Below are 17,265 nucleotides of genomic sequence, written 5' to 3'. Positions count from 1 at the left end.
TACACAAATGGATTAGAAAACTGGTAATACACATACTGTTTAACCCTCCGTGATGCACTCTACAGTGGCTTGCCGAGCACTTACTTAGATGTAGAGGTGGAACTCAGGCAGTGCACTGACACCCTGGCTGTGACGTACCTCTTGGGGGTGTGGCTGAGCAACTGTAAGAGGCGCTCGATGTACGACGGCGCCAGAACGACGACCGCCTCGCTGCTGGAGACGGCGACGCGTGGCGGCAGCAGCGCCTGCAGGAACTCCAGCCACGGCACCGACGGGTACGCCCGCTGCAGCTTCTCCACGGTGGGCGGTTCGTACGGCTGCGTCACGTTGCCCCTCTTCTCTCTTGTCAGCGAGATCTGTAAACCGATGGCGACCGTATCACGGTCACTGCGCTCGTGTCCAGTCTCCTCTATCAGACTTTAGGAAGTTGCTATAATCCCACCAAGAAATTGCTTACGAACTGTGGACTGATACGAAAAAAATTGCCGAAAGGTAGGAAACGAAGGAGATGGCACCTACATAAGTTAAGACAACCACAGACTGTGGAGAATGGCTAAGGGAGCATTAAACAACAAGAGGGGGGAACAACGGAAGATGAACTGGTAACTTTAAAAAATGTAACAGTGAAATCAGCAGAGGATCAAACAGCCAAAAAGGCAGGGGCCAGTAAAAATACTGGGAGAGCACGTGTGAGGTATTGAACCCAACTGATAAAATGAGAAAATACAAAAAAAAATGCAGCAAAAGAATCACGCAAAAGAGAATATAGGGGCCTAAAAAAGTGACCGACACATTGAGCAAAATGGCTGATCGTGAATGACTAGAGGACAAAGACAAGACTACAGAAGCGTGCATAAGTAGGGACAGATAGATGGCGCCTAGAGGAACATTAAAGAGGTCTTTGGAGAAAAGGCAAGCAAATATATGAATATGTACAACTGAGATGGCAAGACAGTATGAAAGAAAGAAAGGAAATCGGACAGATTGAAGGAACATATGAAAGGGCTATATGAACGTAATAAATTTGAAGAAAATATCATAGAGAGGGAAGCGAGTGTAGATGAAGGTGATTTGGGAGATATAGCTTAGATGGCAGCTCAGTACAAAGCAAAGAAAGAAAAGTTCAAAGGTTGAAGAAATATCTAGAACGGCAATACATTGGAAATGGAAACATAGGGAAAAAGGACATAGATGAATGTGAATGGGAGATATGATATTCGAGAAATATTTGACAGATCACTTAAAGACATAAGTCTGAACGAGGGCCCTGAAGTAGACGAGATTTCTTCAGAACACTAAATCACTAAGAGAATCAGGCATCACAAAACAATTCCATCTCGTTGAGAAGATATTTATGAGTACATCAGGGTAGATACCCACAGACTTCATGCCGAATTTAAGAATCAAAATTCCAAAAATGGCATATGCTCACAGCTATGAGTATCACTAAACCAATAATCAGCCATGGCTGCAACAATGAATTACTTAGAGTGGAAGAAAGACTGCCAGAAGTCAACCTGTTAGAGCTCAGTTTGGCTTTCGGATCAATTTAGGAAAGCAGGAGGCGGTAATGAGCCAATGGTTCATCTTGAAAGCTATTTAGAAGAAGAAAAAGAAGAAAAAACTTTATTTATGGGATTTCTAGTTTTAGGGAAAGCTTTTGACATTATTGACTGGAATATACTCGTTGAAACTGTGAGGACAGTCGCACATGGAAACCAAATAGTCATTATAAGAGTCTAAGGGTGTGGAAGGGAAGCAATGGTTTAAAAGAGAGCGAAACAATTTCGTAAAGTCAGCCAGAGATGGCTAATGTTTTGTAAGATCACTTGAACTGAATCAATAATATGGACAAAATATTAGTCGCGCCCATAAAAAAGCACACTGTTCACTTTTACATGCTATAGACAGTGTAAAACTGGTGCCATGCAGTCATGTGACCCTCCACTGAAGACTTCATTCATTGTAGTGACCCAAGAAGATCCTAACCAACAGTGATCTGAGACGGGTCTTGCGCCTTTTCAATGAAAACTCGTTGACAACATGAACTGCTGTTAACGGACGCAGGACGATCTAAATTAGTTTCCAAGTGGAGTCTGGAAGTCTTCTTTAATGTTATAAGCATTTGAACTACTAGTAAACGTAGTTAAGACTGTAATGATTTATGTGCATATAGAAGTAACTTATACATTATCTGTGACAAATTGAAACATGGAAGTAGTTTGTAATAAATTACTGGTAGTCTCCCCGGGTTTTCTGCCGAATCCTAAAGTTAAGGGGACCCAGACGCGAGCGAAATTCCTATGGTCGACCACACTAATGTTGGTGCACTTTTCTCAAAAACTATTTGTTCAAATCCAACCCAATTTGAAACTTACATACTAATGATGGTACACTATTATCAAAAACTATTCAAATCAAACCAAATTTGAAACTTGGATAAGTTGCCAAATTTTCTTCAGGTTGTATTGCTTATATGACAGTAACATTGTTATCAGAGTTGAAATTGCAAAGCATACGTCCTAAACAATTAACATTTACTCGTAACGTCCCAGATGCGGTCTCACAGACCCCTAGCGTTTATTGTTACTCCGTTCCTAATGCATAGTCGTGGGGTAGGAGATTACAGCAGCGTCCAGTTGTTGTTTCCCGAAGCTGTCGTGGTTTCCTTTGTCAGTAGCCACTTGAATGCGACGTGGACTACACTATTACTGCATCTTTCGTGCTAGCGGTCTCTGAGACTGCACCCTGGCGTTATGGATTCAGTAGCCATATCTTCGTCTACTGTTCATGTTTAACGGATCCTGACTTTGAAGATACTGTTTTAAAATGGTTTGAGGACAGTTTAGCAAGTAATGTTGGACCAGACAGCGACAATGAGTTTGCAAGTGAACATAACAGAGTATAGGAACAATGGGAAAGTGAAGACGAATTTGTTTTGCCTCCTGTGAATTCCTTTAATAACACAAGTGATCGAAGTGACGAAGACAGAAGTGTGGAGACTGAATCTTTAGCTAGAGGTTCTGCTATAAATACATTAGGTAGAAAAAAATATCGTTACTCGTCGAAGCCTCTTCTAGCGATGGCAAACGGCATTATTTTTCCGCATGCTTGACGTTAGTGGGCTGAATGCGTTTACCCTTCACAATTCCTATAAAGAAAATACTCAGATGAACAGCTTTAATTTTTGAAACAGTTTGTAAACTGTATGGTGACACCAACGATAAAAAGCGAGTTGACGAGTATCACATACCCCGTCAATTTCGTGCATCCTTTTGGGTGTAGCAGAGAGGAGAAGTTGTTGTAGAATGATTTGTAGAAAACGCAAAACGTACTCCACCAGTGACCCAAGAAAGACGAGACAGACACCTTATGTTTGCAGATGCTGCAAGAAGCTACAAACTTTTCCAGCGAGTGCAAAGAAAGCCTCTGAGAAGAATACTAAACACCTAAAAGGAACTAATGCAATTTGTATTTTTTGAATCATTCGTAGGAGTTCCTTATGTTTTTGTTTCTACATCTACAATAAGCAATGAAAATATAGCAATACGTAAAATCGAGTACCGGGTATCTGAATTTTTATCGCATTAATATCAAGTAATGTTATGTTCATTTTGTACAGTTTTCTGTTTAAACGTGTTTCTTTTGAAAAAATTAACTTTAATATTTTTTTGAATATATTTTTGTGTGTGTTAATACAGCCTTTAACATAAAACCAGAATTGTTCCACTGAAACAGTCCTATCGGTGGAACATCTGCAACTGAGCATTATAGCAAAGCCTTAAAATACCGCTTGAGTTGAAAGGTTCTTTTTATTTAGAACACGACCGGTTTCGGGCTCTTATGCGCCCATCATCAGGTGTTATAACCTTTTGCTGCGACCCCAATCGCTGCGGTGGACGTGTACAGGACGCGGTGTGTCATCTTGCTCTGCGCTCGTTGGTGATACGCCGCATCCTGTACACGTCCACCGCTGCGCTCGGGGTCACATCCCAAAGTTATAACACCTGATGATGGGCATGTAAGAGCACGAAACCGCCTGTGTTCTAAATAAAAAGAACCTTACAGCTGAAACTGTATTTTCAAGCTCTGTTCCACTGAATTAGGAGGATGAAATTTTTATGGTTATTTAAATATAGCGGTCGTCAGACCGCACCTGGGACAATGTGTGACAAAAAAAAAAAAAGACCTGGGAAGCTAAGAGCTTAAAAAAAAAAGACAGTTGCCAAACCTTTTACATGATTGCTATAATTCTAGTATAATTTAATGAAAAAGATATAATTAATCTCTGTAACAAGTTTCATTAACACAGATATAGTAGTTTCGCAGAAAGTTGTACCTACAGTTAAAAATTTCATGCTTTCAGGAAAACGCATTTATGTAATCTTTTCAACCTACATTCAAAGTTAAAACTTGCCAGGTTCATAGCTGTCAGCGTTGTGCGTTTGTGTATCCTGCAGCTTACGTTTGGAATCCATCTTTCGAATTTTGGCCTCTTCTCTTACCTGTACTATACCTTCCTCAGCTGGTCAGTTGACAGTAGCGCATTCAGCACGTTCACCCCAGGTTCTGTACCTACATCACTGAAAAGTTTCAGCCTGCTGGCTAATCCATCACTGGAACACAACGCTATATTCATGAAGGCAGTTTTTATGGGTTTTACGCCCACAGAAACTTTTTTGGGCAAGCGTTTGCATTCACAGTTATTGAAGCTTTCGTTGGGATTCTGACTTATTGCATGTATGTGTTTAGCAAGTAAGTATTTATTGGCTACGTCTTAGCTAAGTTTAGAGATAGATTTTATAACGTCTGCGACTGACAGTGGAAGGGGATGGTTATCTCTATACAGGGCGAACATCAATAAAACTGACAAACAGCAAGGTAGGATTCCTGACTGGACGCACAGGAAAAAAGGTCCTATGAACATGTGTCCAGAAATGCATCGTTCCCGTGGTAGGTGACAACTACAAACACAATAACCTTGTTTCCTAAAATCAAGCGCTGTTTCAAATCACTACGGCGTGTGAAACGAAAGCACTACGCTGAAATGATATTCAGCTGTCACTTACATACGCTTAGCAGCAGGTTCACCAACTTGCAAAGCAGTGGTCAAATAATAAATGGGGTAAAAACAAAGAAAGGCCGCTGCAGCCTGAATAAACGCAGAACAATTCACACCAGGTAGAAGGGGTCTTGTAGTTGCTAAGAGAATGCTCTTTCTTCTTACGCATCAGATGTACGAACACCACACGTGATCTGGTTTTGAAAGGACCGGGGTGTAAACAAAGTTAAAAGAATTCTTTATTTCGGTGCATCTTCGCTTCCGGATTCCTTTAACGTGACTAGACATTTCGGTGATCCACTCGTCCTCCGTCTCAGGACAGTCGATGCTGCAGCTGAGTCCCACTGAAAACTGACGCAAACGTTGGAGACTGTCTTCCCAAGTACTCTCAAGCACCTCAGGTCTACACGGCACGTGCGACGCCCACCACAGACGCTGCCACTTGGAACTGGGCATAACAGGAAACCACCACCAGTGACTGCCCTCAAACACCAGGTCTGGCTACATTGAGGAACAATATGTTTTGGATGCAATAACGGCGCGGTTACGTGTGGTTGTCGTACGGAAAGCGTCCATTCATCCTGTGGTGAATTTCTTCTTCTGCAATCTGGTCCACAGGCCTTACCTGTTGAAAACGAATGATGTTCCTCTACTGGAAAAAGCTGTAGTAGAACCAGTAGCTTTATACAAATCCAATGGGTGCAACATATGTTCTCCTGTATCAAGTTATCTGAGCGATTAATTGAACGGTAGTTTATGTGTGAAAAATTCGGTGTATCTGGAATTGTTTGATATGCAAACACCGTCAAGCCCATACTGCTCTTCAGTTCTATTTTCAACATTCGCATGTAATCCCAGCTTATGGCATCGCACTAAATCTAATGCGAAAAAGAATAACAAAACGGATTATCTGTGACAGAGAGATTGCTCACATACTCCACAATCTGACCGCTACTAACGTTCAACTTGTGGTTACGGCTTGTATATCCTGCCACGCCGAGTTTGATTATTCAAAAGTCATAGTTTACAAATTAAAACCGGAATTTCACGTATTCTTTTTCCTCACATGTTCGCATACACTTAGCGGAACTCCACGGTCAAACTTTAATCATTATTCTGCAGAGTTCTCACATTTATTCAGAGCTCCTTACATCCGCATCCGAACATGATGATGGCTAAGCTCCAAACTGCACTCTTTATGCTTCACGAAGCAACTCTTTAGTCCATGAAATATGGGTGAACGTACTGTTCTCTTACTGGCTGATATACATCATTAGCCATCCCAATATTATTATTAATCAGCACAATCCCAGGTCTGTTACCTTTCATCAGTCATAATTTAATAGCTTTAATGAACGATTTCCTAATCGGTCAAATTTAGAAAATTCACATTTATGAAAATAAGTCCCACGTTAAATAACAGAATTATCATAAAATGTTGGCTTTCTCGTGATTAGACTCACTCACTCAGTACACTGCTCTCACGCTAAAGTGTACTCAGTTAATAGACATAACATGTTTATTAATATGAATGACGGAACGAATGGAAAGTAAGATAATAAGTGATTATTATCTTACTTTCCATTCGCACTGTCATTCATATTAATAAGAAAATAAAATTCTCAATAATTAATGAAAGTCTCAATAGTCACAATAGCTCAGTTCTGTTTTCATAATATCTTTTAACTACGTATTATCTTATACAGAGGGTTCCAGAGTAATGTAGACACTCTATAATAGTTAATATCTTTGGAAGAAAATGACATATCGCTGCACTTTTGCATAGGCCATATGTAACATAGACAGCACATGTTCCTACCTCTTCCGTGTTAACGCTTGAAACCAACGTCTAAGTCACGTGACTAGGGGCAGAAAGCCGAGTTCCTTTCATTACGCGGTCTGTGAATTGGGGCTGACAGTTACAGTTTCTCCGATTTATAGGTGAGATCAAGCACTGATTTTGACAGTTGATTGAACTGTAATACTACTCTCACACATGTAGTAGTCCAGTAAACATAGCTTCTCCGAAATTTCTGACAATAAAGCAGTGGTTAGCATTTTTAAATGTGGTCAAGTTGAAACGTATTGACAATTCTTCTAACAAGCGACAGAATAACTGTTCTTTAGTGAGTACTTGTTCATTTTTTGAATGTGAATTGTTGTAGTTTGCAGCTTCAACAGAGTACAAAATAAAAATTTAGAGCGCAGCATTAGTTTTATAACGATCCTGCAACAATATGTGTGAAATGGTTTAGTAAGCGTTTGTAAGAAAGGAAATTCTTTGAAGTGCATAATGTGAGGTATTACACAAGTAACGGGCAAGGCGAACTCTACATTGCGGTTTATTGGTAGAATCCTGAATCGATGCAGTCCTTCAACAAAGGAAATTGCTTACAATACGTTAGTTCGTCCAGTCTTAGAGTATTGTTCGTCTGTATGGGACGCTTACCAGTTGGATCGGATTCAAGAGACTGAGAAGGTTCAAAGAAGAGCGGCAAGATTTGTGACTGGTACATTTAGCCATCGCGAGAGTGTTACAAATCTCACAGAAAGTTTGAAGTGAGACACACTTGGAGATAGACGACGCGCTAAACGGAAGGGGCTGCTCATTAAATTATGTAGGGCATACATTGTTACCACCAACTTTCAAATGGCGCAATGATCACCATTCAAAGATAAGGGAAATTAGAGCTCGTACTGAGGCGTTCAGACAGTAGTTTTCACTCGCGCGATCCGCGAGTGTTACAGAGGGGGGAAAATATGACTTTGGCGCGAATTGCGCCCTCCGCCACACGCCGCTTGGTGGCTAGCGGAGTATATATGTAGATGTAGATGTACGTATACAAAATAAGCACGTATGTTTTCTGACGTTTGCTTAATCCAGTACAGATTCCAAAACGATATCAATATAGGAAGCGTAATATATTACAAAAAGCTGATTATACCAAGGACCAACATCAATACTAACTCTCAACTTGTGAAAATAGCTCTTCAAGTATTTTAAAGTAATTCACTTGCATAACTGAGATTTTCGTCACTTTACCTTGTCTGTAGGATATTAAACAACTATCTAACCTGAGCATTTGTGACGGTCTTCACTTCTGCACCCAGTAAAAAGCGCAACATTTGATCTGTAACAAAAATATGATAAATTGTGCACCATAAATGCTTCATGACTTGCTCTGCTTCGTGCCCCGAGTCACGTGACTGACAATTTGGTATCAGTAAAATGATATCATGCACAGTCTATGGTATCTGTGGTCTATGTACTTGTGCGTGGTAGCGTGAGCCATTGTTTTCTCAAGAGGTCTTGTCGCTCGTTTTCCAGCAAATGACAGTGCAGCCATGAATGAAGTAAGACGTGAATGCGTGGTGTGTGTTCTTTAGAACGTGTCCGAAAGAACACACACCACGCATTCATATGAGAAGCCTAGCTGGCCAATGGATCCAACTTCTGCAGTGCTGATGCACAAATACGTCAGACCTCCTGTGGGAATCCTCAACTAACGAACGGGACTGTAATGGACAGGGACTGCCGATAGGTGGCGCTCGGTGGCAGTGTGGGTGGGCCGTGAGGCGAACGGAGACAGTCCGTGCAGGTCCGATAACGCTGTCTCCCGGATGGCGCAGTGGTTACCGCACCTGCCTAGTAGGCAGGAGATCCTGGGTTCGAATCCCGTACACATTTTCGCTCGTCGCCGCTGACTCCGCTTAATGTCCCGCTGCAGCTGACAGCGAGTGATCGCCTCTTCTTTTGTCTTCTTATCTGCGCTCTGAATAAGTCTACGTAGCTGCGGCGTGCGGTGCGATATATGGCATATCCGTGTGATGCACAACGGAAGGGATCAGGGCACGTTTGATAAACTGCAAGAAAATTGGCTATAGTTAATTTATACGGGACAGACTTTTGCCATAAGGTCACGAACGAAAAGTATCTGAGGAATTGTGTGCGTGAGAAAAAGTAGCGTTCAGTATTAAATTCTATTACATGCCGAATAAACGATAATACGATCTGTAGACTATACGAAAGGACGTTAAACTGAATGTAAGAACGGAATTCGACACTTAGCTTTGAGAAAGTAAAAGCGAACTAAGTTTGAATGACTGTATCGAAGTGTAGTAATGGACCATAGTCCTTGCTGTAATTCGTTTAAGTGACGAACTATTAAAAGCAGGGACATTTAAGTTGCCGTAATTGCTGAGAGCAGTTCTAGGATCTAACCTCCTTTTCCCTGCACACAAAACGCATTCATCATGATCATTTAATTAATATAAATGTTGTTAATAAAAAACTGAAGTGATTCCCTCAGTAGCGTCTGTACTAGTCAATGATAATCATAGCCAAGCTGCAAATTGTATCTCTGGATGACGGAAGGGTCGATTCTAAAATATGACGAAGCGTAAATTGTGACTTAAAAGCTGTTTTATATTTCATCTCCAATCGGACAGAAATAACACAGAATGAAAAGCAGTGACGGTAAGTAGTAACGGCGGAAATAGGAAGTTAAAATAATAACTGACATCCAAAGACGTTATTAACTATCTTGTATCCAGTAACGCAGTAACAAATTAAGTGTGATCGACTGTGCAAAATGTCAACATTAATTTTTATTATTAAAACCTGAAATTTAGTCGCCGTTACAGTGAAGATGTTTGTGGCTGTCAATCTGACACGTGGTATTACGAAAAGTTGGGCATATACAGCAGATAACAAGATGAACACCTTACTTCAGAGAAGTCGACGACAGCAGATCGACGGAGTGCGGCTACAAAGTACAACGGCGATGACGTAAAAGTCACACCCAAACCTCCAGGTGACAGCCACATCGGTACCAAATGTTGTATGTCGATGGAGTATCAACCAGTACTTCGATATAGGTGTACTTCATACTACGTGCTGCCCTCCAGCAGAACATGCGTGAACGATAATTAAAAGTGACACCAGGACGACGGAGGACAGAAAAAGCGCATCTGTGAGTAATTGCTTTGTAGATCTCGCGCGGGTGAGTGCGTAGAGGGTGAGGTCCTGCATTCAAACCCCACTGATGACAATTTTCTTTACTGTTTAAGCTTGAAATTGTTGTGTGGGAGACCATTTTCCTGAAATGTAAAAGGACTTTTCGGAGTTTGTAGCAATGTTCTTTTGGCAGTCTGCTTTCGCTTCATTGACTGAAAGTAGGAAACCTGTAGAGCACATTTGTGATGTGATGTGATGTTCCGTCGGAGATGTGCGACAGAAGCGACACCACTCGTGATGAAGCAGCTCGTGCATTTGTAGTTTCACAGAAGAAACATAAATAATCGGAACATGAGGGTAAAGAAACAATTTCATCACACGTGCGGAACTATTAATAGTCCCGTATAACACTTTGAAGCAGGATGCAATAAAAAAATAATTGTTGTCATCTTTTGGGCATGAATCCAGGAACCTTGGTACGAGGATCTATCGCTCTACCAACTTCCCCACAAAAGATACACACATTAGTCACTCACAGTTATGCTTTCCTGTGCTCTGGTAGTTCTGGTGTCACTTTTAATTAACGTTTACGCCCGTTCTACCGGACGACAGCACACAGTACGGAGTTCTGGTTGATACTCTGTAGACATACAACGTTTGGTATCGATCAGAGTGTCTGAAATCTGGAGGTTTAGGTCTCAGCCACAAACACATACAACAGTATATCGTATTCGGGATAAATTTGAAGCTGACGGTACTGTTCAGGAAAGGTCTCGTCGACCAACAACATCCACAAGTCCAGCCTCCAGCGCTGCTGTGATGCAACACACTACTATATCACCTCAAAAACCTGTGAAGCAGGGCGTACATGGAAGAGCCGTAAGCCGATCAAGCGTACGACCAATTCTGAAGGCTGCAAAGTGGAAAGTGTACTTCCAAGATCGCTGCACGCTATGAATGGGGACGACCCGGATTGAAGGATGGTGTAGTGAGAGTGGTTTGAAGGCATGATCCGCGAGGATGACCGGTTTGCAGGGATGGTTATGTAACCTGACGAGCTGTAATTTGAGCTGAATGGTACTGTAAACGGCCACAGCTGCGTGTGCTGGGCTCCTGAAAATCCTCATGTTCACTTGGAAAAACATGTAAATCTACTGTGTGTTACTGTGTGGTGTAGTCTCTCACCATATTGACTGATTGACCCATTCTTCTTCGAAGTTACCGTAACTGGTGGATCTCCATATGCTGCAAACATCCGTTTTACCTATAAACCGCGACATGTTTGGAAATGAAAGATTTTACCCACAACAAGATGGCGCTCGTCTCACTACCACAGAGATGTAAGATCCTACTTTGATGAAAATCTTCCTGGACGATGCAGAGGTCGAAGAGGAGCTGCTGACTGCCCACCACGGTCTCCAGACCTCACACCTCTTGACTTCCACTTATGGAGGACCTTGAAAAATAAAGTTTATCAACATCAAGTCAGCTACATTGAACGAGCTACGAGAAACCACCGAGGTACCCTTTGTGGGCACTGACAGCCGTAGTTCGGCCAACAGTTCAACGGCATCGGCGATGTTTGGCTGCTGCTGGAGTCACTTTGAACACACAAAACGACTTTCCCCCTGTGGAAGAATTTTAACAGTATGTCACTTTGTTCCGTTAATAATGACTGCCAAAGAGTGTCTACATTTTTCTTGATCCCTCTACAGTCAATAAGATGCTAGCAGCTTTTGGCCACAGTAGTAACTACTTGCAGACAGCCACTGGATAACAGTGCATCTGTCTGGCGATAACCATTACTGTTTATCTACCTGTTCAGTTCCGTCTGTTACTTACGTAGGCGCTAGGCAAGGTGCTACCCTCGATGCCAGAAAGAACGCCCTTCTAAGAGGAAAACCCTTGTCTCTATTAAACAAGTTGTCTGCCAAACAAGGAGCAATTTCTCTCCTATAAACACTGTTCTAGAAATCAGACATATCAGCGACTATCAGGGTCTCGTTAAATTTAACCACATGCTCCTTGGTGGTCCGAGGATAGGCTCCGACTGCAGTACATCGTTGGCACCAGTCTTCTACCAGGGACGGCGTCACAAGCCCAGACGCAGGGGCGTCGTATATGGTATGATGCCTACATAGGCAATAGTTACTAACCTTGGCATCAGATTTCAGGGTGACTCAGAAACAACAGCGTCTTTCCTGGCGGATAGTAGGAGAGCCAAAACATCGAATCATGTCGATTTTAAGATCTGGTGGCATACTCACGGAGGCTGGCAAGGAGTTAGTGTGTTTAAGTGAAAGTGCAGTGTGATGGACCACTAATCAGAAAGTCTGATGTTCGGAGCATAGTTCTGAAACAGACGCTGCAGAAGTCGATTTGGTCATAGGAAGATGGGAGGTCACCATAGTGGGTCGAATGGGGCATGGAGATAGGGAAGGCTTCAGCAGAGTGCTGACCGGCTTAAGCGGCAAAAGAGGGCCATACACACCAGCTGTGCACAGACTTCGGCTAGCCTGGCGGCCAAACCACGAGTTATTAAGGCTGTTAATCTTTGTTGCTACATTAATTTGAGGGGTCTTTGCCTCAGAGATGATGGTGTTACTTTGCATAGAGCAAGTGTTCCACCACCATCTTGGCAAACGCGAGAGTAAACTGAAAGGTGATTTGGAGGACTACTAAAAGAAGAGTAGGGATGGTTCATAGCTCGATTCCTATAACTTGAGATGTTTAATAAACATATTTACATTCGCTAAAATGGTATGGAACAATAATTACTGAAATATTTTCCAGTGTTATTGCTAGATTTACAAATTCCATGTCCTTGCGAACTTTCCTATGAAAAATACTGTGCGTAAGCACTTCAGAACAGTTAGGGAACAAATTGTGGCCAGCACGCAACACTCAATTCCTAGAAGATGCCGACAAGAATGCGGATTTGACTTATCTATAGGACTGTGACTATTTACAACAGTACAAGTCAACATTACCAATTTTTACTTAAGTAAACTTAAATTATGTAAAATACTACTGGGTGACTTTATACAGCCCATTTTCTTTGGAGTGGATGTTAGTTACAAACCCCAGTAGTCCGTGGTTGCTATATTGTGTTCCTATGTTAACCGGGCTCATCTCGTTCTTAGAAGTTGAGTCACCTTCCTATATCGTTAGCATCGTCACACTCTGTGAACAGGCTAACCTTCATTACGGCTGTAAACCTAAAATACTATGAGTAGTAATGCTATGCTAATTCCACAACACTTTCTTTACATTGCGACATTTTGGCATGTTACATTGGGACAGTCTGGCATATTTCGTTAACAACATGTGACCAAAGTCAATGACTTACTGATGTCATCAGTGATACCATCATCCCGATCAGTGGGAAGCCAGTCCTCTCCCTTTCTCCCCCTTTTATCAGCAACCAATCATAGGGCAGTACTGAAAATAAACAATCAATCAAGATTCCAAGACGGAGGAAATAGGATAATTGTGTAAGTGGGAAATTAAACACCCTCTCCCCTCCCCCATCTCCAACCAATCACAGTGCAGTAATTATTGTCTCCAACCAGTCATTGTCCAGTATGAGAAATTAAAGCACCAATCAGTAATTGAAGTTCATGTAACTAAGCCAATGGTGTTAATAGAAATCAAAAACCCTCTCCTCCTCCCCCTCTGCTCCTTATCAGCAGCCATTCATAGCACAGAATTATAATGAATAACCACTGAAAAAATACAAGGTCGTGGAATTTATCCAACTGTGCTGAGGAATAACTAAAACTCCTTCCCTTAGTCCTCAGCCTTGTATCCCATCAATTAGACCATAGCATTAAAATGATGTGCCACATAGGCAGAAAAAATTACATAACCTCAACTTGAAGGTCAAAGATAGTTATGTACTCATACAAACTCTGTATTTCAAACACAATATATTAAAATGGCACCTAAAAATGGTTCCACATTCAAAGATGTATATTATTTATAGAAAATGGTGCACACACACGCTGAATAATGTAACTACCTCCCTCCCTTCACCATTGATCATAGCCTAGCACTGATACCATTAAAATTAAAGAGCCAGTTATCCACCTCTGGGTTATGCTCAAAAGCGTCCCAATTATTTGAATTATTTATAAGAAACAACATAGCTCTCTCTCTTTTCTTCTCCTATACGAGTCAATTACAACTTAGCCTCATATCACCTGTGCTCAAAAGCATCCAAGTGACATCAATTATTCATCAAAAAACAGATCACAGACCTACCTCTCCTCTCCTCCTATCAGAGTCTAGTATTTTAGTCATTATTAAAATGAAAGAGCCAATTATAATCCGTCTCTATACGGCCAAAAGTTTTCCAAATACTTATCAAAAAATATGTCAAAGTATCTGAACTGTGTAACATGAGAAACTACATTTGAATTGCTGACTTAAAAAAAACAGTTTAGGGATTGGTTCACGAGTTACATCGCTAAATTTCATTCCAAGCTATATATCACACATTTTGGAATACTGCAAAGAGTATTTAACATACACTCTAAAATTAATTAAGAATCAAAAATTACAAAATGTAATTAACCAATTAGTAATGCATAGTTATCAAATATGAGTTTTGCTTTAAATGACATTCTGAAAACCTTCAAAACGCAAAATAAAAACACCTGCTGTTTCATGTCACAGTTGCTTACTGTCACCAACAGGTGACACCATTAGTAAAAACGTTAATTGTTTGATCTTTGTGCCATGAGTAACTTACTGTCACCAGGAGATGTCGGAACTGGTAAAAATTTCAAGGTTCGATCTATGATATACATGTGGTATATGACACAAAAGGGCATCAAATTCATTATTATCCTCATCTATGGTGCTTGTCAAATGCCACAAGATTCCTAAATGTCTGCAAAAATACGTATGCAGTGCAAAAAATTTCAATGTTTATGTCGAATGTTGTAATTTTAATTTCCACATCACACACAGTCAGGATATTAGGGACTATCTAAGAATGTGAACTGTTAAGTAAGCACCCCAACGCAATTTCCATGCCTAAACAATTTCAAATAAGAGCTGAGCATTTTCTGCAACTATGACAGTTGTCGAGTATCAAAATACTCTTTCCAAGTCGAAACTGTCTGCAAAAGTACGTCTACAACTGAAATCGTTCCCATGTTCACATCAAGTATCATACCGTTATTTTCCACATACACACATAGCTATCAAATGAGTGCCTAAAACATGATTATCTAGAATGTTATTTCTGTTCTAGAGTAATTACAAAAAACAGTTGACTTTTTAGAGACTAGGCCAAAATGAGGTCGATATTGTAAAACCAACCTAACCAGGCGTATAACTGCAAAAAATACGTGTTAGCTAAAATACATCGCTAAGCGGTCAAGCATACGAAGAAACAGACAGTCTGAATGTAATTAGCTCGCCTATTTTTGACGTAAGTCTCAGTACAACCTTAAATTAAATAGTTTCACTTCTAAATTGTTCTCAAGCACCAGTTAAAGATGAATAAATATAGCACATCTTAAGCATAATGTAATCAATCACTATTATCACTTTTATTACAAGTAAATCAGGTCTACTAGAGGTTATATACAAAACAACTTCTGACAAAGATTGCAATATTTAGAAATCAGAAATATGGTGCTAAGTTCTCTAAAAGGTTTCGTTTAATCAAAAATTAAATAACACCTTCTTGCAATAAAGGATGTGACTCATGCATCATACTGAAAAGACGAACGGAAAGAATGTTAGGAAGAAGGTGTCTGGTTTTTGGAAGGAAGACCTTACATCCCGTCGATTTGAGAAGGGAAGAAGATGTTTTATTATGACATATCACTTGAACTGCAGACCGACATATATATATATATATATATATATATATATATATATATATATATATATATATACACTCATGAGATAACCAGATACAGTCACTGAGAGATGTGACATCTTCAGAGACGAAGACAGGGTCGATAACCCGAAAATAAAAATTTTTAATAGAAATTATTTATTATTTATGGTGTTATATCTGAAATTCCTTACGTTTCTCAAGCAAAATGAAGCTTCAAATTAAACACTGCAGCACATAATCGTCTGTATTACTTATTAAAGTGCACACACCTTGCGTGCTTATCGTAATATGCAAGAGCTCTACGAAAATTCGAGCATAATGAATTTGTATTTTATGTAAGAGTTCTCACCCTTTGCCAGCACAGTGTAGCTTCGAATTAAATATTTCAACATTTAAACTCTCTGCATACAGCTTGCGTGTTGGCGGTACTGACAGAAATTATTAGGTTAAGCAGCACCCGTTTTCGACGAAAGTTCGACAGGCTCAGCGCATTTCTAAATTTGTAATAGTTGGTTCCATATTAGCACTACTGCATAACTATCTTGCTACTTAAAATGCATCAATATTGCTCTCACGTCTATATGCACATTAAATACACACTACCACACTTTGTACGCAAAGATGTCGTCTAGTGACTAGATGCGACGATGTGTATGTGATGTATTACGACAGAGAAAGGAGCCTGTGACCAATGGAGATGCCGCCACTGATTACCCCACAGTCTTAACACAACACACTCATGCCATATTAATGCACGCCTTATCACTGAGGTTCCAACCATGGAAACGCATTGTGGAAATAAAAAAAATTGGTAACAGTAAACTTGTTGTTTATTCGTAGTTTCCTTCCTTGTGCCAATAAGTGTCTGTCCAATTTCTGACGGATGTCCATTTCTCTTTAGTTGAACTAGTTACTGTAATATTCATTATCACAGTATCTGCAGCATCAAAAAACTTAAAACATACATCGTCGTTTGTCCACTTCAGTCCACTCTTCCTCGTTATTAAATTTTGAACTGAATCTGCGTCTCCTCCTGGGTACGCCATGCACTGCTATATCTACTTTAGGAGTTTCTGTCTCGCCATGACGTAACCCAGCTGTTATCTTTCCGTGTCTCCAGGTAATTCCATATATATCTCCCCCACTTGTGAATCCTGAACAAGTCATTTGCTATTACTATCAGAAATAGAAAAATTAAGGGAAGTAGGAACATAACGACTATTCACGTTGGCGTGTACAATATATGAGACTGGCGAAATATCATCAGACTTTCGGAAAAACATCTGCCACACAATTAAGAAGATAGTCAGACCCGACAAGCGCGAGAATTACCGCACAGTCCCCGTAACACATCATGTCTCCAAGTTGCTGACGAGAATAGTATAGAGA

At 40.6% G+C, this 17,265-nt stretch overlaps 1 protein-coding gene across 2 annotated transcripts in view; it reads right to left on the bottom strand.

The window, feature by feature from the left end:
• The window catches only part of LOC126213131 (neprilysin-2-like), a 284,375-nt gene that overhangs the window by 69,628 nt on the left and 197,482 nt on the right, over positions 1-17,265 (bottom strand). For both annotated transcript variants that reach the window (XM_049940746.1, XM_049940747.1), the window contains one exon: positions 139-356. In XM_049940746.1, the coding sequence (XP_049796703.1) occupies positions 139-356 (218 nt within the window). The remainder of the gene's footprint in view (positions 1-138; positions 357-17,265) is intronic.

This window comes from Schistocerca nitens, chromosome 11 (assembly GCF_023898315.1).
Source record: "Schistocerca nitens isolate TAMUIC-IGC-003100 chromosome 11, iqSchNite1.1, whole genome shotgun sequence".
Taxonomy (NCBI): domain Eukaryota; kingdom Metazoa; phylum Arthropoda; class Insecta; order Orthoptera; family Acrididae; genus Schistocerca; species Schistocerca nitens.
The sequence above is the reverse complement of the archived record's forward strand: the minus strand, read 5'-3'. Positions and strand labels throughout refer to the sequence as shown.